This window comes from Rattus rattus, chromosome 4 (genome assembly GCF_011064425.1).
Source record: "Rattus rattus isolate New Zealand chromosome 4, Rrattus_CSIRO_v1, whole genome shotgun sequence".
NCBI classification, from domain to species: Eukaryota; Metazoa; Chordata; class Mammalia; order Rodentia; family Muridae; genus Rattus; species Rattus rattus.
Window position 1 is genome coordinate 16,796,088 of NC_046157.1, and position 23,729 is coordinate 16,819,816.

Consider the following 23,729-nt stretch of genomic DNA (forward strand, 5'->3'; position numbering starts at 1 on the left):
GTGAGCCTTGTCACCCCTGGAATGACGCTAAGAAATACACAGAACACATGTTTATAAAGGCATTTAGTTTATTTTTCAAAAAATATTTTGCTAGAAGGGTTGAGTACTGACTGTAATTTTTACATGATCATAATCTTTTAATAAAATCTTTCTGACCAACAGGTATCATTCAAGTGAACACTTGTCTAGGTCTGCTTTTGTAACCCCCAAATACAATAGTACTTCTTGGATGCTATTCCCCAGATTTTAGACATCTACTAGCCAAGAGGCAGAGCTTAGCACATAGCAAGACTATGTACTGTATAACCGTTGATTAACTTGGTCTCTTAACATAATGAAGCACAGCACATAATCAGTGTATTTAGTTGACACTGTTAACTCACTGTCTCTGACCCACTCAGACCCCCAATGGGTCCTAAGGCAGGGAAGAAGCAGTGAGCCCCAACTGCAGAGGAAAGGGACAAGTCACATTAGACGAGTACAGGCTGTATCTCTAGTACTGTTGTTCTCCAACCATAAACTCCCGATGACCATGCTATTCATATTCAATGGTGAACAGAGAATACAGTGCAAAGCCAAAAATGTGCTGTGAAATTATTGGCAGCAACTTCTTTTCTCTTCCTTGAGAGGCCAACTGAAAGTTAAGTCTGTGTGATTCCTAAGAAAACTAAAAGATGAGTTAAATCTACATCGATTGCTAGAGGTTTAACAAAAGGAGAGAAGCAGCTACAGCCAGGTAAGTCTGCCATGAGGACTGGGCAGCTTGCTGAAGGCTCATCGTATGTGAATAGCTCTAAGTTTGTGCAAGGCTTACATTCATCCCCAGTGACGTAAGTCTGCCAGGATTTTATGGGCATCAAAGTTCAGTGCCAAACCAGCAACAGCAAAGCATTACTGCAAACACCAAGACAAAAGATTCTGCAATCTAGGATTCGAAAGCTAAACAGAGTTTACATGTAATTACAAGAAGAGAAAGAACAACGGTGTGCTGAGACCAAGTCTCACTCATGACAGACACAGGTATGCGACATACGGAAACCACCCAGCATGTAGGCTAGAGCAGGCTGAATGTGCACCTGAGGGTGTCCTGTCAGGGCAGAAGGGAGAGAGCCTGATGGCTCGAGTCTGTTATTCCTGCATGCCTCACAGCTGAGGTGACCATCTCTCCGACTGGAGGAGGCATTAGGAAGCTTCCAGCAATTGAACATACTGGTGTACCATGGAATCTAAACATTAGGTAGGCTGAGGCAGGACTGCAAGTATGAGGCCAGCCTGGACTAAACCGTTTCAACAAGATTCTCAAAGGAACCCAACTGTAACTTCTGCATGAAGTCTCTCACTGGGGAAGTGAGATACTTCCTTAAGACATTTGAGTCGGCCATCTTACTACTGGCTTTTTCAGTATAGGCAAACCAACAAAATCCCATAGTAATGTCTTGCACATGAATTTTGAAGACGCTCATGCTGGTCTAATTCTGTCCTTAGCTGGTCGTGATGACAGAGACCTAAAATCCTAGCACCCAGGACAGCACTAGGAATTTGAGGTCACCTTCAGCGACATGGCGAGTGTGAAGCTATTCTGTCACATAAGACCCTGCTCCCCAAACCCCTTCCCTAGAAGATCTTCAAGCAGCCTGGGCTGATAGGGCTGGCCTTAGTTACCTGGGTGACAAGAATATAAACTGAAGACCAGGCTCAGCCACTGAACAAACTCAAGGCCAGCCTAGGCAACGTCCTAAGACCATGTCTCAAAATACAAAATTGTAAGAGGGTGGTGGCTCAGTGGTAGAGCTTGTCTAACATGTGAGTGGGCCCTGCGTTCAGTCCCAGGACTACAGAAACAGTAACTTGTAGCAACATAAAATGCCTCTACCTCAGTTGTTAATGACCTGAAGCACAAGAAACACTGACCTGGCTTTATGCTGAGGACTAACTGAGGAGAGAAGAGTGCCAGGGCTCCTGCCTGTGTCGCGCTGCTGCTGCTAATCCTGCGTGTAAACCTAGGTGACTCTGCCCTAACCAAGGCAGTTAAACACTATTCGGCCATTTCGCCTCTTTTGTTTTTCAAACATCTCATGCCGACCTAGGCAGCTATCCTCTGTCGTGTACTTGGTAGTTTTCTACACAAGTTCCTTACGCCTCCCTCCTTCAATTCTGGGAGAGAAAAAAACTGGTTTGGCTTAATATGCATCTTCTATTCCTTTCAAACATGTCACGAGAGGCCAGATTAGAGATGCAAGCCCCACTCTTTAATCCTAACCCACAGGACAGGACACTGTACAGCCCGCTCACTAACGGGCGGTTCTTGAGTCCAGGACTCAGCTGGTTCTTGTGGAAGCCAAACGAGCTCTTTGGGATGTTGAGGCACCAGAGAAGACGGAGAGAACATCCCTCCACACTGCTCTCTCCCAGGGTCCTCAGTGCTGCCTCCCTCCCCTCTCCTCCCACCATCTGCAAAAGACCATGTGCCAATCTTCACTGTGAGTGTTTGTATTTTATATACCTTAAAGTAGAAACATTTTTGGTAAATTTTAAATGCCTTGGAGTACATGGAAAGCAACACAGAGAGGTGATAACTAGCGAATTACTTCCATGAAAGCCAAATTCTCATTTATTTAACTATGAGTTTGATGAATGCTGTTTTTTTTTTTTTACAAGTCAAACCCAGAAAAAAAAAAATCCAAGAAAATTCAGTGTCTCAGGAAAAACCTTCATGAGATTTATTCTACATATTATAAATCTTAAAACCAAAATGAGACTCTTCCTGTAGAGTGTGTTGGTATGTACTATGTTACCAGACTAGGAGACAGAGACAGGTTTAGCTCGAGTTTGAGGCCAGCCTAGGTACTGGGAGCTCCAGGACAGCTTAGGCTACATAGTGAGACTTTGTCTCAGACAAATCAAAATAACCCCTCCCCTTGCCTTTTTAGAGAATAAGCTAACTGGCACCCAAGGAAGCTGCTTTTCCTCATACCTTAACTCTTCTCAAACAGCACTGTGCTTGCGAGCACCACACCCCTCAGCAGAATAGCCCCTCTGGCCTTCAGAAGGAATGTGTCTCATGCTGGAGACTCATCGGAGGGATGAGCAAAAGGTGCTGTAAGGGAAACATGACTGGCTTTCCACAACACTCCTAGCTACCCTTTATGCCATGGGGAACATCTATTCTGACTATGCTGTATCAAAAACATCTTGCATTTTTAGGTTCTGGGGTTAACTTTTAAACCTGTATTCAGTTCACATCTAACTATGTTTCAAAAGCTGCACCAAATCTACTAGGCTTTTTTTTAATACTCTTTACTGCATGCTCTGTCTATATGCATGCGTTTGGATAATAAATATTAAATATGGGAGGGACGTATGGAATCCATAAAGTTAAAAATGAAACTAAATTGAACATTAAAAAAAAGTACATGATAGCAGGAGAAATGAAGGGCAAAAATAAATCTGAGGTAACAATAAGTGGCCCAATACCACCAATCTGAAGTATCTGTAAAGATTCAGTAAGTGTTTGGAGATTCAAGTAACAAACCATCTGCTCCAACATGGCGCCTTCTGGAGTCCCTGCTGAGTGAGTGTCAGTCCAGGAGCCGGCACTCACACAGCTCCTTATAGATCCTCTTCCGCACTCGAGGCATGTCTTCTTGAGAAAACTGGAAAGGCTGCTCTAGGGCGAGGCACTTGCAGTACTGCAGAAAAAGAAAAACAACAAACTGTGTCCAGAGACACTTGAGAGGCGTGTGTGCCCACCTCTGCCTGTCAGACACACACCTAACACTCTAAAACTGCAGAACAACACTCACGGGTCTTGTAAACCATGCTGTTGTTTTTGAGACAGGGTTTCTCTGTGTAGCAGCCCTAGCTTTGTTGGCCAGGCTGGCCTCGAATTCACAGAGATCATTAAAGGTGTGCGCCACTGTTTGAGAGCACTGACTCCAAATGAGAAGAGTTTCCCAGGTGACGGCTTGCTGAGCGAGCCTGCACTTAGAGACCTCACGGGGAGAGTAGCACTCATTGAGGTGTGTGGTGTACAGTGGGGTTACCTACCAAGGTCTTTGTAAATCTCTGAGCTCATGTGTAAAGTTACTTTTCCCATAAATACATGTACTTCTCTGATATATTTAGAATAGCCTCCCGTAAGACATGGATAAGACCCCCTGTCCCTTCTTGTCCCCGAGAGGCAGTTTTTCCTAATGATTACATGTGCAAATACAGAAACCAATATATCCCAACAACAAAGGAAAGTGTTGTGTTCCCTAATACTGTACGCACACGCGACTATCATCTCTCGAAATAAACCAACCAACTCACACACTGTGAAGGTAGTATTTACCTGGAGCACAAAGACTCCACAGTCACTGTCATTTTTCTGTTGTGGAATACACTGAAGAGAAAAACAAGATGACCATTAAAATAAATCAAGAATCTCTCTTCACATAAGAAAACTGTTTCCATGGCTAAGTGAGCAAGAGCCGGGAACTCCGGTCCCAGACTGTACCTCCAGTATTTAAATACCTTAGCCTGTGGCCACACGAAAAGACCTTTCAAGTGGCAACCACAATCTACATGTGGACAATGGGCACCCAGACTATCAAACCTCCTGCAGTCTACTCAGTTGGGCTGAGCCTGGAAGCAGCACCCTGTAGATCGGAAAGCACGTGCTGGGGCGCACACGTTCACTTCTCCATGCTTCCTGGTTATACGTCAGTGTGAACAGCAGCCTCGTGCCTCCGCTGCCGTGCATCCCCCACCATGACAGAGAGTTCAGACTCTGAGCTACAGGGAGACCTTTCTCCCTTCGTTGGTTAAGTATTTTGTCACAGCGATGAAAAGATTACCTCATAGAGTTCTTTGAAGCCTTAACATTTCACCCCAGATTAAACAATTTTGTTTTATTCTTTGAAGTAACTCATAAAGGCAAAGACATGTTTCCAAAAGAACTGGTTTCTGTATCTAGGCAGGACTATGACAGACCCTGAAGGGATGCAGAATACCTAAATGTGCTAGACGGATAAATCAGTAAATCAGACAATTAAAAAATTCAACACGTTCATTTCTGACGTCAACTAGTATGTAGGTTATTAGAAACACTGAACGATGGCTCAATTTTAAAGCGTAATATTCAGCTCAGTTCAAAGGCGAACTAATACTGATCTTTTGGCCTAGACCCCTTGGGTCAATAATCTAGCAGATTTGAGCTCAAGGACCATCCTCTAATATCCATCTATAAAGATGGGGCTTATCCCTAAGGAACTGCCTGACACACAGGTTTTAAGGGTCAAATGAGATCATTCAAGGAACCAACAACTGGAGGAACTATGCATGAATGGCCCTCTGCTCCATGTAGAGCACCTCATTGTCTATGGCCAAACAACACAGTGGGTCTTAATTAGATTCTTGGAAAGTCCCCCTCCCCCACCTCACACCTACATCCCTTTGTGGACCCAAATAGGCATTTAGCATATGTCTGAGTCTACATGGGTCATACAGAAATTACAACTGCAAGGTAAGTGCCACCCGTCCTCCAAACTCTGTTCTCCATAGAACACCAACAATTACTAACTGTGCCGAGGATGGCACTATGCGACTGCTATCAGCAAGCACCAGGAGATGATTAGGTTCTATACAAGCTCATTCTGAGTTACCTAGAGCCCCTGGAGGGTCTCCTCATCCCCGCTCTTCAAACATTCTCAGCAGGCACCCACACTTGGATCACTGCCTCCCATGCAAACGCTGGAGTTTCATTTGTACCACATTCTTACCTTTGTAACAGCAGTCTGCCAACCCTGAAGAAATTCAGGTCTATTTTTTTCTCTGGCTTCAGTCAGCAAATACTTTCTTATATTCTGGTTAAAAAGAAACCACAACACACATGTTGTGCTCTATTAGTTGTGGACCCTGCCCACCACCAGATAGGAAGTCTGTACAAGTGGGTGAGTATTCAGCCGGAGCTTTACTCCAGACTTTCCCTCATACCTGTCCAGTACCACTCAAGACTACACACCGGATTAGAGCACCTCACTGTAGTCAGCTGAAACCCTGAAACCTATCTACAGGCGGAAGGAGAGCACGGCAGAGATCGTAAGTCACGTGAAGGGCATCCCAGCTCTGTCCATCTCCCGGCCCTTACTCGGTTGTAGAGATTCAGCTAATTAATATCACAACCATTGTTTCCAAGTCTACGACTTAGCTGCTAACTATGCTGTAGGTAAGATTTGTTTGTTTATTTGGTGGTGCTGAGGATTGAACTGTGAGCCCTGTGTATAGTAAACATCACTGAGCTACAACTCCAAATCTGACAATGACACAGACTTTGTTACAGACTTAAATTCATCAAGCTGTTCCTTGACATTTTTTTTCCTTCAGTGTAAGAAGGCCTTCCCTACTCCATGAATGCATAAAACACCAAATTAAACCAGGACTTCATGGCTTGTTTCTTTCAAGATAGGGTCTTTCTATGTGGCCCGGACTAGGTTGGGTGGAATTCATAGATCTACCTGCGTCTGCCTGCTGAACGCTGGGACCAAGGCCGGCAGCACGAAGGCCGGCAGCACCAAGGCCGGCAGCACCAAGGCCACCATGTTGATGTCTTCTATCTGTTCTCGTAGGAAGTACAGTGCAAGCCTCTGTAACTTTTCCAAGTTATAGCTCATTTCCCCAATGGCATAACTGAATAGTTTGTCTTTCCTAAACCCTACCATATACTAAATTCTCTCTCTTTCTCTACACGCACGCAGGCACGCACAAATGATTTCTCTGGATACTTTATAGTGGCTGTTCCAATCAGTCTATGTCCCTAATATAAATATAATCTATATTTTTCTAAGTAACATTTCCATTGTAAACTTTTCATACCATGCCTTGACATCTAACAGATGAGTCTGCTCTCACTGTTCCAATTCATGCTCATGAGCCTGGGGATGCAGCCCCGTAGGTAAAGTGCTTGCCTGGCATGCACAAGGCCCTGGGTTAACCCAACACTCAGTAAAGCATGTACAACTCAGCACGTAGGTGGTGAGGGCAGGAAGACCGGGAGTCCAAAGATATCCTTGGCTACATAGCAAGTTGACAGCCAGCCTGGGCTATGTCAGACTTGGTCTCAACCAAACATGGCATTGTAAGCCATACTCCCAGGACTTAGGAGGCTGAAGGCAGATGATTATGGTTGATGCCAGGATGGGACACATAGGAGACCTTCAATCAATATAATAAAAGAACCTTGGCAAATTGATGTGATGAAAATTATTATTATAGTTTGGTGAAATCTGAACTCTTCATAACAGTGAGTCTGCTTGGTCCTCTAGCTATTCAGATTTCCTCCAAATAATCAAAGCTTTAAAGTCGTCGCCCTAAAGGCTGTGCACATTCCTTACAAGAGCAGAGCACACCCCAGATAACGGGCTCTATGACTTTAGTAAATAACCCCCCTCCAACTTTTTTTGTGAGACAGGGTTTCTCTGTGTAGCTCTGACTGTCCTGGAGCTCACTCTGTAGACCTGGCTGGCCTCAAACTCAAAGACCTGCCTCCCTCTGCCTCCCTCTGCCTCCCAAGTGCTGGGACAAAAGGTGTGTCCACCACGCTTGATATCTGGTATACTTTTTTTTTAAAAAAAAAGATTTATTCATTTATTATATGAATGAGTACACTGTGGCTGTCTTCAGACACACCAGAAGAGAGCATCAGATCCCATTACAGATGGTTGTGAGCCACCATGTGGTTGCTGGGAATTGAACTCAGAACCTCTGGAAGAACAATCAGTGCTCTTAACCGCTGAGCCATCTCTCCAGCCTCAGGCATACTTTTCTAACTGATTCTTCATTATGCAGAAAACTCACGAAAGCTGATTGGGCCTCCCATCTTGTTACACGCTTACTGATACGAGCTGAACTGTACAGGGTGTGAGGGTATATGGCTATAACCCCAGAATGTGGGAAGCAGAGGCAAGAACAAAGAAGTTCAAGGTTATCTGGCCAGTTTGAGAGCAGCCTGGGCTGTGTAAGATCTTGTCTTTACCTGAACGCTAATACTTTGTTAGCACGATAGTTCTCTAGAAGATCTGACACAATAACAGCGCTAAAGGAAATGAAGAAAACACGCTTCTATCCATACACAGGAAAAAAATGTGTTTTTCTGCATTTCCTTAAAATGCTGACCCCAAATAGGGGACCCCTCTCCAAAGTGGGTCTCAGACCAGACAGCTCAGTCACCCTGCCCTGAATGCTGTCCTCTGGTCATCCTTGAAGCAGCTGCTGACTTCTACTACTGTCTAGAGCTATGATATATCATTGCCAACCACAGATAGAAAATAAAACAGGCAGAATATTAACTTACCTCTACACAAAATTTAAAATGAATGCCTTGGGAATCATAAAATGAAATAATCCGACTGGAGAGTGTCACAGTAATGAGAGACCAGTGGACCTCCAGGTGGATGGGAATCAACAGAAGACTCTTTTTAAACAAATCCACCTGGTTAAGAGAAGGGACAGAGTGAGTCATCACTACAGAGCCAGCGGGGTTCACCTATAGACCCTTGTGTGACCTGCTAAAATCATAAAATGGGCAAGTGGTGAGGAAAACTTGAACCTATGTCTCACCTTTTTTGTTTGCTTGCTTTTGGCTTTTCAAGACAGGGATTCTCTGTGAGGTCCTGGCTGTCCTGGAATTTACTCTGAAGACTAGGCAGGCCTCAAACTTACATAGATCCTCCTGCCTCTGCCTCGCAAGTGCTAGGATTAAAGGTGTGCACCACCAAGCTTCCTATGTCTCAATTTAAAGCCCATGGTGTAATTGCTAGGTTAAAATACTAAGGGGGTGGGGATGGGGTGGAGAAGCATCATTTTCATTTTTAATTAGCCTACAGAACCAAGGCTTGTCAACTGTTGGAAATGACGAAGCCTACTATTCATGTGTGAGTGTACATGCATAATGTACAGGAGACAGCTCTGCGGAGTTGGTTCTTTTCTTCACCTTTATGTGGTTCTGGGTTGCTGTCTGTCTGTTTTAATAAAACTTGTAATCTCATGTAAATCTGAAGTTCAAAGTTTAGTTCTTCTCCTTTCGTTTTGTTGGTTTTGTTTGCCTTTCATGCCCTCCCTGATGTCCTAGAGTGTAACAGTAGGAAACAAGAGTTTCCTTATACAGTTCTAAACAAGAAACCAGGAAGCTGGGAGGTGGTGGTGCACGCCTTTAATCCCAGCATTCAGGAGGCAGAGGCAGGTGGATTTCTGAGTTTGAGTCCACTTTTGTTTGTAGAGTTAGTTCCAGGACAACCAAGGCTATACAGAGAAACCTGTGTCAAAAATACAAGGGACTGGGGGTGGGTGGGGCGGGAATGAAAAACCACACAAATGTGCTTCAGCACACTTGAGTCTTGTCTATACCATGTGTCTCCAATGTTAAAATAGAGAACATGATCTTCATAATAATACATGCTCTTTAACTCAAGTATATCCTTAAAATCCTAACATGCCCTTTTTAGCCTAAAACATGTCTTCTCAAATCTAAAAAAATTGCTATTCCACTCCTAATTCCAATGAATGCATGGTGAGATGGTTCGACAGGTAAAGGCACCCACCACCAAGCTGGGATCGGAGTTCAGTGCAGAACCAGCATGGTAGAAGGAGAGAACTGACTCCCACAATTCAAAAAGTTCTCTGAACTCCACATGTATCATGGCATGTGGGTACCCACACACTCACACAGTAAATACACTGATGTAGTTAAAACTTCCAAAGGTAACAAAGCAGTAGCTACTCCAGAAACACTTGTGAAAATGAGTCGGTTGGGCATCACAGCACATCCATGCAATCCCAGTATTTGGGAGGTGATAGCAAGAGTTGTTGGGGAAGAGAACTGAGTCCACAATGCTGCCCCACGACCTTCATGTGTGCTGTGCATGCAGACACCTATACACAGACCAGGGAATGCGTAGAGAAATACGATGTTAAAATTAAAAGTGATCTTCCATATTTTGTTATTACTTTTATTGTCTTCCCTATTTATGTCTTCTGCTATCTTATTTGCTTTCTGGAATTGAATGTGTGACTACTTAATAATAATGAGATTTGACGGCATTAATTGTTTTCTCTCCTATATTTGGGAAGAACCTTGAACCCACTGTGTAAATGCTGGTGACCAGGAACTCCTTTCCGATCCTCCTGCTTCTACCTCCTTAGGGTCAGGATCATTAGGTGTGATCGATCCTACAAGGCTCCCCTCAAACTTCCACTGTCTTTTTGAAATTCGTGTGATATATGTCTCAGCACACGTGCCTGTGGACAGTAGCACATGTTGGAGGGGCTCAGCATGAGCTGTCTTTCCTCCATTGCTCCTCTGTCTCTTTCTGAAGCTGAAGCCACGTCAAGTCCTCACACCTGTACTGTAAGGAACTCATCCACAGAGCCTCCCTGGCTGCCACCCTTTATCTTCCGGGCCCTTGTTTTCAGGTGGATTCATAATGAGAGGAGAACATCTCTACAACTTTCCAGTGGACAAGTATATGATCAGTCCTTACGAATGTCCCTTAGGTACATGGAAAGGAGATAAACACAGCTGGGCTGTGTAACAAGTTCAAGGCTAGCTTGGGTATACATATACTGTGGAAATAAAGTATACCGTGAATCTATATGGGAAATAAAGAGAAACATAGATCCCATCTTTAAAAGAAAAAAAAATTTTTTTTAACAATCTTCTCCTTTTTGTTGTTTTGATTTTTGGGACAGAGTCTCTCTATGCAGTCCTGTCTTGGAACTCACTCATACTCCGCCTGCCTGAGCCTCCCCAGTGCTGGGACTAAATATGTGCCCTGCCACACCTGACTTTCTTTACACTTTAACATTTGTGTTTTTGTGTCCATGGACAGTGCATGTCACAGGACATGTGGTCAGAGAGCATCTTGTGAGAGTCAGTTCTTTTCCTTCAACAACATGGGGTCAAGGACTGAACTTAGGGTTGAAGATGACCACTTTACCAGCTAAGCCATCTTCCCTTTTAGGGTAGAATGCTCTATTGTGTATCAATGCAATCACACTGAACGCATTAGGGTTCATGAGCCTGCGTGCTGTCTCGTTATTCAACGAGAAGTCATTGTACACATTTATTGTACTAGTGTGTGTCTGACAGTGTTGTATACACAAGCATGTCTGTGTACTGGCACGCCACTGTAGCTGTCTGAGAGCGTCAGAAGAGGACGCTATGTAGACTAGGCTACCCCTGAACGCTCAGAGATTCACGTCCTCACATGTGGAGAGCTGGGATTGAAGGCATGCACCAACACACCGGCTTCATCTTTGTTTGCTCTGCACAGAACTTCAGTTAGGGGTCACTTTATTTTCTTTATTTTCAAGCACCCATTTTGATATTATTATTAGTTTCTTAACATTTAACATATGGCTGGATTTTTTTAGTTATCCTAATTTGATAATCCAGAGAATAGAATAATTTATTTTAACAAAATAATATGTATTTTTCAAATACTTCCCATGAACATATCCTTTTTCCACAAAAACCATTCATTCTGTTTATAACATTTGTTCAAGGGGTTGGGGATTTAGCTCAGCAGTAGAGCGCTTGCCTAGGAAGCGCAAGGCCCTGGGTTCGGTTCCCAGCTCCGAAAACAAGAACCAAAAAAAAAAAACAAAACATTTGTTCACCTCTATCTTCCATAGCTATGTAAAATTCCCGGCTGAAACACACCCACCCACACGTGATATGCAATATATACATACACACACACATATATACATATATACACATACACACACATACATACATATACATGTATACATACAGACCCTGCGCCTCCCACAGAGCAGCACGTGCTCTACTCCGGAGCTGTACTCCAGCCCATGCTCCTGTCCTTTTAGTTCTACCCAATCCTAAATAGTAGCTGCCCAGCAGAGCTCATCACGGCTCATCCAGTCACAGCTCATGCACCTGAGGCCACTTCCACACTGCTCTCCCTCAGCCACACAGGGCTCAGGAGTGTGTGCATTTATCTGTCCACATCCTGCATCCATCCTGTGATCATCAGGCCCAACAAGCATCACCATCCCTGCTTTACCCCTTCAAGTCTGACAGTCTTCAGGGTTCCTGGAGCAAAAACTGGAATGTAAACTGTAAACTGGGTATCACTAGAGCTCTTTAAGATTCCTATTCCATTTATGGGAATGCATTTAAGAATGCAGCCGAGTACACACATCTATAATCCAGATGCCCAGAAAGCTGAGACGGAAAGACTGTTAGAAGCCAGCCTAGGCTACAGTGAGAAAGTAAAGAACGGCAGGGGGAAGAGAAGAAGAAAGGGAGAGAGAATACACACGTGTGTGTGTGTGTGTGTGTGTGTGTGTGTGTGTGTGTGTGTGTGTGTGTATCAGGGTGTGGTGGGATGGGGAAATCAGAGAATCAGAAAAAATAAAAGAGAACTAAATGCACTGGACTTAAGTTTGGGGAAAGCCTGAATGAGATGGGAGACTGACTGCCAGAGAAACCTATGGGCAAACAGCAAGGATTCTCAATCCCAACCTTCTACTTCAGGGAACCAGGGACGGGACAATCAACAAAGTCAGTGGCTTATGGTTTCCAAGCAATCGTGCCTACATAGTGACTGGAAAAACAGTAGTGTGTGAGGAGCCAGGAGTCATCCCAGCCCTTGCTCTGGAGGCAGAGGCAGAGACGGGCAGCGGCACATGGATCTCTCAAGTTTGAGGCCAGCCTGGTCTACAGAGCTGATCCAGGACAGCCAGGGACACACACATCTAAAAAACAAACGAACGAACGAAAGCTGCATTGCCCTTCCTTCTGTTCCGGTCTCCACAAGCAAACTACACTCTCTCATCGGCTTTTATTTACTGTGCCATGAGACAGAGCAAAACTTACCTTCCTCATCAGCACCTCCTAGAAAAGTGCTTAGGGAATGAATGGCTCAGTGGGTAAAGTGTTTCCTCTGAGACTGATCCCCAGGCTAGAGTGTAAAAAGCTGGGTGTGACACACTGATAATCCCAGCACAGGAGACACTGAATCCGTACATCCCTAGAGCATGCTGGTCAGCAGCCCAGCCTATACGACAAGATCCAGGGCAGTAAGAGACCCTGTTTTAAAACACAAAGTGGGCCAGGAGCAAGTATGCTTTTAGTCCCAGTACTGAGGTGGAGGCAAGGAAACCCTTACAGACTGAGTTCCAAGACATCCACGGCCTGCCTCAAAACCAGACAAACCAAAAGGATAGATACCCAAGCCTGCCTCAAAACCAGACAAACCAAAAAGATAGATACCCACGGCCTGCCTCAAAACCAGACAAACCAAAAGACAATACAGATGGCTCATGGAAGAACAATACTCAAAACTGTCCTCATGCCTCTACATACATGGACACAGACACAGACAGACAGACAGACAGACAGACACACACACACACACACACACACACACACACACCCCAAAGGTGGGGGAATTCATTAAATGTTTAACAACTAAATATACTCTAAAAACCAACTACATTTCACATTTCATGAATCCCACAATGGTTGAACTAGAAACACTACTAGAATAACAAGCTCCTAGGACTTGTTTTGGGGGCTTTTTTGAGACATGATCCAGAAATCCTGGCATTGAATTTACTACACTTTTATATCTTAGCTGTATGCATGCTAGGATTATAGATCCATGGCCTCCACACCCAGGTTCCTAGAGTGTACTTCAAGTTCGTCCCTGTCTATACCATTAGTCACAAACTACTCTGGTATTACTGCATAAAAACAAAGCCTCTCAGAGAGAAGGGACAAGAAATACATTCTACAACCAGGCAGTGAAGTATACTGGGAAGGAGAAAAACATAAAAGGTAAGAGAGGCCAGGAGTGATGGCACAGTTCTGTGATCCTTGTACTGGGAAGCCAAGCCAAGAAAAGGATGAGTCCCAAGACCAGCCTGGGCTATACACAAAGGTCCTAGGCTTGTGGGAGAAGAGAAAAGAAAACAAGAAAAAGGTGAGAGTGATTACAGAGAGAATATCATAGTGCACTCAGGGAACACAAGAGACTGATTATAGAACATCATAGTGCACACAGGGAACACAAGAGAGTGAACACAGAATATCATAGTGCACAGAGGGAACACAAGAGAGTGATCATTGAACATCATAGCACACACAGGGAACACAAGAGAGTGATCATAGAACATCATAGCACACACAGGGAACACAAGAGAGTGATTAGAGAATATACTGCACACAGGGAACCTGGGTGTTGCAAAAAAGTGAACAGACAGCATCATGTGACTGAAGGAGGAAGGACAAATGGGGTGTGGTTCAGCCTTTGGTTTTCAAATTATCAATCCCAGAAATAAAACTATTACCCTTCAACTATGAAAGAGCTTAATAAATGGAAGTTGGAACTGAGCAGTGGTGTTGCAAGCCTCTAGTCCCAGCACTCGGGCAGAGGCAGACAGATCTCTGAGTTCAAGGCCAACCTGTTTACAGAGCAAATTCAAGGACAACCAGGGCTCCACTGAGAAACCCTGACTCAGAAAAACCAACAACAACCCAGAGGTTGTGACGTGACTGGAGGGCAGGGACAGGGGAGGGCAGGGACAGGCACAGAGCATCCAAAGGGTGGATCTGACCACCTTCTCTGCCTCCGGGGCATCTTTGTTCTGACAAGTTTGTTCATCTTTATGTGTTGAGTGCTTTACCTGCATAATGTAAATATTCTACAGAGGCCAGAGAGGGTGCCAAATCCCCCGGAACTGGGGTCAATCAAGGGGATGTTGGAAACCAAACCTGGGTTCTCTGCAAGAACAACCAGTACTCTTAACCACAGAGCCATCGTCACTCTAGCACCATTAAAAATATCAATAAAGTTAAATTAAAATTAAAAACCTTTAAGAAATTAATGGCATGTCTTTAACTTCTAGCATTGTAAGTATTTTATCAGTTTAAAATATATTTACAACAAGAAATAGTGACTAAAAACTATAAGGCTTATCAATCACTTAATATTCCACCTAGCTGAGGTATCAATTTATTTAAAAATTTAATTTTACTAAAGCTAGCAATCTCATGAGCATCTTCTAACAAATCTTTCTTTTTCCAGATTTCTTTAAAAAAAAAAAAAAAAGACCCAGTGATTGGATCACCAAAAAACTGAAATGTACACATAGTGAGTTTCAATGTAAATCATGACAATTGGCATTTTATTGTTTACTTTAAAATGTATTTAATGGTTTGCTAAATATAATCTAATTTTTCCTCAACAACATAAAGACCACGGGTGTTCTTGTACGGAGAAGGACTGACTTTCAGAATAATTAGGAAGTTTGCTCAAGTTATAGCTAGTTAAGTCACCAAATTGGCAAATGAATTCTATCTCCCTTCTCAGATTTGTATATTTCAATCAGACACTATATCTGATATAAAATAATTTCTAGGTATGGGGACATGGCTCACTTGGTAAAGTGTCTACCTCAATCCACAAAGCTCCGGATGGATCCCTAGCACAACGTAAGTTAGGCATGTTGTTCATTCTGGTAACCCAAGCAGTGCCAGGCAGAGGCATCGGGCGGGATCAGAAACTCAAGGTCATTCTCAGCTATGAAGTGAATTCCAGGCCAGCTTGGGACGTTTAAATGAAGAAATAAACCTTATTCATTGACTTAAGAGTCATTCTGGTTGGTTGGTTGGTTGGTTGGTTGGTTGGTTGGCTGGTTGGAGATAGGATCCCATTGTAAAGCCCTGGCTGGCCTGGAACTTGCTATGTAGGTCAGGCGTGGCCTTGAATTCACAGAAATCCACCTGCCTCTGCCTCCAGAGTGCTAGGATTAAAGGCCTGTGCCACCTCACTCAGTATCTTCTGAAAATAACAACAAAGCAGAGAGTCTCACACAGCCAGACTAGACCCACGCTCTGACCTTCTTACATCTTCACAGGCCTACAGAGTCCAGCTCAGACTCACTTCCTCCAACCCTCCCGACCACCTGAGAACGTGAGATGTATGCCAGCTGCTGCCTACCAAGTGCTCAGGGGGCAGAGACAAGTGAGCAGGAGTGGGAAGTCAACACTGGCTACATATTGAGTGTGAGAACAGCTGGGAGTGGGAGAACAGCTGGGAGTGGGAGGACAGCTGGGAGTGGGAGAACAGCTGGGAGTGGGAGAACAGCTGGGAGTGGGAGAACAGCTGGGAGTGGGAGAACAGCTGGGAGTGGGAGAACAGCTGGGAGTGGGAGAACAGCTGGGAGTGGGAGAACAGCTGGGAGTGGGAGAACAGCTGGGAGTGGGAGAACAGCTGGGAGTGGGAGAACAGCTGGGAGTGGGAGAACAGCTGGGAGTGGGAGAACAACTGGAGCTACAAGTCTGAGGTCTTAAAAAATTATTTCTACATTTATTATTTGAGTTTGAATTTACTGGTAATTCTGTCAAAATAACAAAAATATAGACTCTAAAGTTACATGGGAGGCTAAGCCAGGAACACTGCAAGTTGGAGACCAGTCTGAACTCCATTAATACTTGTAGCTCAGTGATAAAAGCACTTGGAAAACAAAGGTTCTAGAGTGAGGGGACTTTACCTACTTAGCATTTTATACCAGTCAGCAACCTAAACAAGGTCAATGTCTTGTCCAAGTTGTCCAGCAGGCGAACAGTAATGCTACAATCATGGTGTTCCCCTCCTTACAATGTATTCTAATCCACAGACTCAAGAGTTTACTAGTGTCTTTTTTTCCAAACATTAAGATAGAAAATACTAAACACTCTTATGAAGGTTCTAACTGACACCCTAATGTCAGTAAGTTCCCATCCTCCCACCAAGAGTAGGTTACCCATTTCATCTTCAGTACAAAAGGGAATAGAATACCTTCTTAGTCCATCTCTTAACTCCATTATAGCCTTTGGTTACCAGCTGTCTATGGAAAAAGCTGTTGAAGAAGTGGACCTAGAACAAACAGCAAACATAAATCAGCCAGGTTACATGATGCTGTACCCAGACTCAACTCCACAAGAAAATGGAAAGAGGAATGAAAAGTTTTTGTTGGTCTTTTTTATTTTTGGTTTGTTTTGTTTCTTTTTTGAGATAGTGTTTCTCTGTGCAGCCCTGTCTGTCCTGGAATTTCCTCTGTAGACTATGGCTGGCCTCAAACTCAGAGATGTGCCTGCCTCACGGGTGCTGGGATTAAAGTCATGGAGCACCATGCCTGGCGTTTTTGTAGCTCAGACTGACTGCAAACTCCACTGTAGCTAAAGACGGTACTGACTTTCTGATCCTCCTGTCTCTAAGTGTTAGGATTACAGATGTGTGCTGCCATGCCCAGTTTTTTTATGGTCCTAAGGGATCAAATCCAGGTTTTGTACCTACAAGGCAAGCACTCTTCTAACTAATCTACATTCCCAGGCCTTGATTTCCTCCTCATTTGTTTTGGTTTGTTTGTTTGTTTTTTAAGACAAGAACTTTCTATGCAGCCTTTGCTGACCTGGATATCATCACTATGTAGATCAGGCTGGCCTCCAACTCACAGAGATTCACCTGACTGTTCCTCCTGACTGCGAGATTAAAGACACTCACCCACAGCTGGCCAGGCCTAGATTTTTAATTTAAAAAAAAAAAAAAAACTTTTAACTTAAAAAAAGGGGTGGAGCTGGAGAGATGGCTCAGTGGTTAAGAGCATTGACTGCTCTTCCAGAGGTCCTGAGTTCAATTCCCAGCAACCACATGGTGGCTCACAACCATCTGTATGGGATCTGATTCTCTCTTCTGGTGTGCAACAAAGCACTCATATACATTAAAAAAAAAATCTTAAAAAAAAAAAGGTGTGTGTGGCTAGAGAGAAGACTCAACAAATAGGAACGCTGGCTGCTCTTCCAGAGGAACCCAGGTTCAATTCCCAGCACCCACATGACAGCTCACAACTGTCTATAACTCTAGTTTCAAGAGATCCAACACCTTTACAAAGACACACATGCAGAAAAACACAAATTCGCTAAAAATAAAAATAAAAATAAGAATTAAAAATATATAGAAGAGAGAGAGGAGGAAGGGAGGGAAAAGAAAGGAAGGAGGGAGGGAAAGGTCCGTCAAGAGGAAGAAAATACATTATACGGTTAATACAAGATTCTACTTCAAAGTTGCAGTAGCATCATTAGCATGCTTTTAATTCCAGCACTCTGGAAACACAGGCAGGAGGATCTCTTGAGTTCAAGGCCAGCCTTGTTTACAGAGTGAGTTCCAGGACAGCCAGGGCAACACGGAGAAACCCTGTCTGGAAAAACCAAAAAAGAAAAAGAAATGACTGTCTTTTCAGGGTTGTTAGAGAGGAGAGAGTTTCCAAATTTATACCCTTCAGACTAGGTTAGTTTTATAATTCCTACCCTGGAGTTTAGGTAATCATTAACTCATCTTTTTTTTTTTTTTTTTTTTTTTTTTTTTTTTGGCTGTCCTGAAACTCAGAAAGATGTACCTGCCTGTCTCGTGAGTGCTAGGATTAAAGGTGCTCACCACTGCCTGGTTGGCATAATCATTTCTCATCTATAAAAATTACTTTGGCCAAAAGAACCATGAGGTCTTACATGCTAAGCTTAGATTTCTTGTTTTTGTCTGTCTGTCATCTGAGGTAATGCTCATGCTATAGTCACTGCCACATCTTCAATGCTAGAGACTGCACACAGGCTCGTGGGTAGAGTAGACAAGAGTTCTAGTCCCACGGAGCATTCCCTCTAACCTTGACTCTCTTCAAGTATAAAACTTGTATCCCTGTGGTGCTTGTAATTCTCAGGCCAGAATAACATCATCTAGGAATGTAAAAATCTAAATTCTCAGCCTTTCCCACCTCCCAAGACCTAATAAAGCTGCATTCCTGGGTAGGTCATAGCAACACCTTGTATATGCCCTTGAGAAAGTCTAAAGCAAGGGGTTGGGGATTTAGCCCAGTGGTAGAGCGCTTGCCTAGCAAGCACAAGGCCCTGGGTTCGGTCCCCAGCTCCGGAAAAAAAAAAAAAAAAAAAAAAAGAGAAAGTCTAAAGCAAATTCTTTTAAGAACTATGTAACCTGACATCGTAGCCTTTGCCTTTAATCCCATCACTGGAGAAAATGAGGCAGGAGGATCCCAAATCCCAGGCCAATATGGGATACACAGTGAATGCTGTTTCAAAGAGAGCTAGAAGCCCAGCACTTGGGAAGCAGATGCAGATGGATCTCTGAGTTTGAGGTCAGCCTGGCCTACATAGTAAGACCCTATCTCAAATAAGCAAACCAACAACTCTAAAGAACTGAGTGTAGTGGGTTACACCTCTAACCCCAGCATTTCTGCAGGGGCAGGAAGATGGCCTTAAAAGTCCAATGCCAGCTGACCTACAGTCGTGAGTTCCCGGGCAGCCAGAGCTATACAAAAGATCCTGTCACAAAAATCCAAAAAAACAAAACAAAACAAAGCAAAACAAAGAATCATTCTGCTTACTATTGGAATTAATCAATCAGTGAATTAATTTCATTTTGTTAATCTCTAGCCTCCCGAGTGCTGGGATAAAGTTGTTCACTGCCATGCCCAGCCAAACTGTTTTCTTAAAAGAAAGATAAAGGGCAAAGAGGCAGAAAGATCTCTGGGAGTTCAAAGACATCCTAGTCTACATAGTGAGCTCCAAGAAAGTCAGGACTACATAGAGAGACCTTATCTTAAACAAAAGCAATAAAAAAACTAAATTAAATTACTTAAAAGTTAAAGGGTCTGGGCTTGGGGATTTAGCTCAGTGGTAGAGCGCTTGCCTAGCAAAAGCAAGGCCCTGGGTTGCGTCCTCAGCTCAAAAAAAAAAAAAAAAAAAAGTTAAAGGATCTGAATTTAAATCAAATGCTCAAGGGTTTTCCTCAATTTTTTTTTTTTTTTTTTAAAACTCAGGCACAAGTACACGTGCCATAGTATGTCAGCAGAAGCCAGAAGACACTTAAGACACTTCTGTGGAAAGCATGTGGGCCTCAGGGATTGATCGCAGACTGTCAGGTCTTTGGAGTCATCTTGTTGGCAGTCTCTTTAAAAAAAACAGACAGCCTGGGGCTGGAGAGATGGCTCAGTGGTTAAGAGCACTGGCTGCTCCTCCAGAGGTTCTCAGTTCCCAGCACCCACATGGAGGCTCACAGCCATCTGTAGTGGGATCTGACGCCCCCTTCTGGCCTGCATGTGTACATATAGATAGAGCACTCACATAAACTAAATGAATCTTAAAAAAAAAAGACAGCCCACTCTGAAGCACAGGCTGACCTCAAAGTCATCACATTTGCATCAGGTGAGCTACTCAAAAGAAACTGAAAATGGATTACTACTTTACACTTTCAAAGAGAGTAAGACGAAGTTTTATTTATTAAGATTTTTTCTTATGGGGTTGAGGATTTAGCTCAGTGGTAGAGCACTTGCCTAGCAAAAGCAAGGCCCTGGGTTCGGTCCTCAGCTCTGGAAAAAAAAAAAAAAAAAGATTTTTTTTTATGTTCATGAGGGCTTTGCCTACATTATACAAATGTATATCCAGTACCAACAGAGATCAGAAGAGGGCATCAGATCTCTTGAAACTGGGGTTACAGACAGTTGTGAGCCACACTGTGGGTACAAGGAATGAAACCCAGGTCCCTTGCAAAATTAACCAGTGCATTTAACCACTGAGCCATCTCTCAGCCCCAAGACTAAGTTTTATTTAAAGTCTGTAATAATCCTCGTTGGACATCTTTAAATTAAAAAAAAAAAAAAAAAAAAAAAAAAAAAAACTCCGTGAAAACACATACGCCTTAACTAAATAAGGAAGAAAATATGGGCACTGTGATTTTTTTTATCAAAAATGGATTTTTGGTTTTGTGTTCTTGAAACAGGGTCTCACGAAGCCCATGCTGGCTGGCCTCAAACTTACTATGTAGCCAAGGAGCGTCCTACCTCCACCTCCCAAAGTGCTAGGATATAAGGTTAGGTATGCGATCAGTCAGCTTAAACAAAAATGATTTGGAGAAAACATGGCAGAGCCCAATGCACAGTGCAATGCATAATCCAAGTCATGTAATCTACGGAATGTGGAATAATTACACACTGTTGAAAAGCTAGACAAACAGAAGAGCAACCCACAGCGACACTAACAACCACCACACCAACAACAACACACGGACGCTCGTATAGAGAAAGCTCCCACTCACCTTGTCGGGGACTGCGTCCATTATCAGCTCGCCATACATATTAATAACCTGTAAGAAGTAAAGCCAGCTGATTAACCTGCACGGTTCAGAGCACGCCCAGCAGGGGGAGGAGCCTGTTGAATGTAGCAAAGGTAACAAGTCCTTGTTTCTAGAGATAAATAGGAAGCCGGCCCAAAAGATTACTGGCCAACATCCTGTACAAGTTTCTACCCTGAGAACCCACCAGCACTAACCTGGTCATTCAACCAATTCTGACCATCCAAAGTTGCCAGGTCGTCCATATCCAGCATGTGCTTGTTGTAGAAGATTCGGAAGTTACACTTTTGATGCCTGGCCCGGTAGTTTGTTATTTCCCTATTGATAAATGGTTTTCTAAAACAGATTTTAAAAAAGTTAAAATGAAATGCATTTTATTCAATATATAACTGTCTCTTTTCTTAAGGGAAAAGTCACATATGGCAGTAATATCTTTAAGGGCTTAACTTTAGCACCACTGACATACCTATTAGAAAAGTCTTCATTAAAGACATCTTTTAATCTCCCAAGGACATCTTTCTCACTGAGTGGGACCAGACTTCCATACTTTTTCATAACCTCGTCTAGGAACCCTTACATAAAGGAAAAAAAAACATGGAAGTTTTTTTCAGCAAAGTTGTTTTCATAACACATACTCACATCTATTACAGACAGCAGAGAACCATAATCTGTAAAATCAGTTACATCATTTAAACAATAGGTATTCTGAACCTTCACCACTGTAACCCAGGAAGACATACTCGCCGCATTTTGTGTTGTTTCAGCTGATCTTAGTCAAAAGCTGGGCAAGCAATCAGGGGCATCGGAAGAGGGTGTCCATGTGTATGTGGTCGGCCTCCTACACTCGGTGTTGCAGATGTGTGCCACCATACCCAGCTCATCCAGTATTTCTAAACTACTGACACACTCCAGAGTGGCTAGTGAAGAGTATTGTTTCCACAGTGAGACCTTGAAGAAACCTCTCCTTTAGGACTCCTAAAAACCCAAACACAGGGATAAGCTCCTGTGCTGCCAGCTCCTGGAGAGGCTGAGGCCCAGATCTCTTGGGCACAGGAATTCTGGGCTAGCCGGCTGTGGTTTAAGAATGTTCCTAACAGGCTATTTGTTGGAAGAAGTATGTCACTGTGGTTGGGTCTGAGTTTCAAAAGCCCATTCTAAGCCCCGTGTCTCTCGCCTGCAGCCTTCAGTGGGTGTGTAGAGCTCTCAGCTCCTTTCCCAGCACTGCCTGCATGCATGCCGCCTTGCTCCCTGTAATGATAATGGACTAAACCTCTAAACTGTAAGCCAGCAGCAGTTAAGCACTTTTCTTTCATAAGCATTACCTTGGTCAGGTTCTCACACTTCACACCAATACAACAGTGACTAAGACACCATGGTAACAAGATGTTACCTCTTAGACAGAGCGCTTAGAAGATGAGCGCTAGGGGTTGGGGATTTGGCTCAGTGCTAGAGCACTTGCCTAGCAAGCACACTTGATTGTTTGGTTTTTGGAGACAAGGTTCTTCTGTAGAGCTCTGGCTGTCCTGGAACTGGCTGTGTAGACCAGGTTAGCCTTGAGATCCATCTGCGTCTGCCTCTTGATGCTCAGCTGCAATTTGATCACCATTACTCAGCCTCAGTGGCACACGCCTGCAAAATCCCAGCCTTCAGGAGGCCGGCCTCATCTACACGGTGACTCGCAGACGACATGATGAGACCTTATTGCCAAACAAACAGCAAAGCTACTAACGTTCCTCATGGCACTGACTAACCCCGTAAGGTGAACTTAACAGGTAACAGTGAGCAAGGCCTTTCCCTCCACGTTGCCTAAGTTGGCCCTCAGATCCTCCCACCTCGGCCTCCAAAGTGGCTGGGATTATGGACCAGGTCTAGCTCTAGAGAGGCCTCTTTTAAAACTGGGAATAACATTTTTAAAAACATTTTTTACTGTTTAGCTGTGGTACAAGAGATCAAGCTCTGGGCCTGATACATGGTGGGCAAGAGTTCTACTATTTGAGCTTTATCTATAGCCAAGGAAAATAGAATTTCTATAAGGAGACTTTCAGCCTGATTTAAGGCAATCTTCAAGTCAATTTATGAATGTACTCATTTATTGGTCTCCATGATGGCTCACTAAGCAAAAGTCCCCAGGAAATAAAACCCCAACATTACTTCTGAACAGTAACAAAGCAACTGAAGGCGGCTTAGCGCAAGCAGAACAGGATTGTGGGATGAGGCTATAAAGGGAGAACAGCAGCCTATCCAGCTGACAAGTGATTGGCTATTGTAGGACTCATACCCAATTCCTTCTGTGGAAACACACAATGGTTTCTGCCAGGCTATCGATTCAGAGGGGAAAGTGCTGTGCTGTACTGAGAGAGAAGCAAGGATGAAGGCCTTTATTTCCTGTCACACTCCCATCAGAGAGGCCCCTAACTTGAGTAATGCTGGAACCGAAGGCAGGGCCCAAACATGCTAGACAAATCAGTCTTGCCTCCCCCTTTATTATTTTACTTTTATTACATTCGTTCACTGTGTGTGTGTACAGTGAGGTACACGTGCAAA

General features: G+C 43.6%; 1 protein-coding gene and 1 long non-coding RNA gene across 4 annotated transcripts in view; both read right to left on the reverse strand.

Annotated features, from left to right (window-relative positions):
- Nucleotides 1-46: 46 nt before the first annotated feature.
- On the reverse strand, nucleotides 47-2,076 carry LOC116898762. Its single transcript, XR_004387661.1, has 2 exons — nucleotides 1,211-2,076; nucleotides 47-1,162 (listed from the first exon to the last, which is right to left on the reverse strand). It is a non-coding gene; the product is annotated as an uncharacterized LOC116898762 (long non-coding RNA).
- Nucleotides 2,077-2,584: 508 nt separating this feature from the next.
- Senp5 (SUMO specific peptidase 5) overlaps nucleotides 2,585-23,729 on the reverse strand; it is a 32,420-nt gene continuing 11,275 nt past the window's right edge. For 2 of the 3 annotated variants that reach the window (XM_032900092.1, XM_032900090.1), the window contains exons 3-10: nucleotides 21,652-21,757; nucleotides 21,383-21,521; nucleotides 21,150-21,197; nucleotides 16,848-16,925; nucleotides 8,333-8,470; nucleotides 5,763-5,846; nucleotides 4,334-4,384; nucleotides 3,579-3,689 (exon numbers count right to left, since the gene is read on the reverse strand). In XM_032900092.1, the coding sequence (XP_032755983.1) occupies nucleotides 3,579-3,689; nucleotides 4,334-4,384; nucleotides 5,763-5,846; nucleotides 8,333-8,470; nucleotides 16,848-16,925; nucleotides 21,150-21,197; nucleotides 21,383-21,521; nucleotides 21,652-21,757 (755 nt within the window). Of the gene's footprint in view, nucleotides 3,690-4,333; nucleotides 4,385-5,762; nucleotides 5,847-8,332; nucleotides 8,471-16,847; nucleotides 16,926-21,149; nucleotides 21,198-21,382; nucleotides 21,522-21,651; nucleotides 21,758-23,729 lie in introns of all 3 variants that reach the window. The other variant, XM_032900091.1, reaches the window with a different exon arrangement.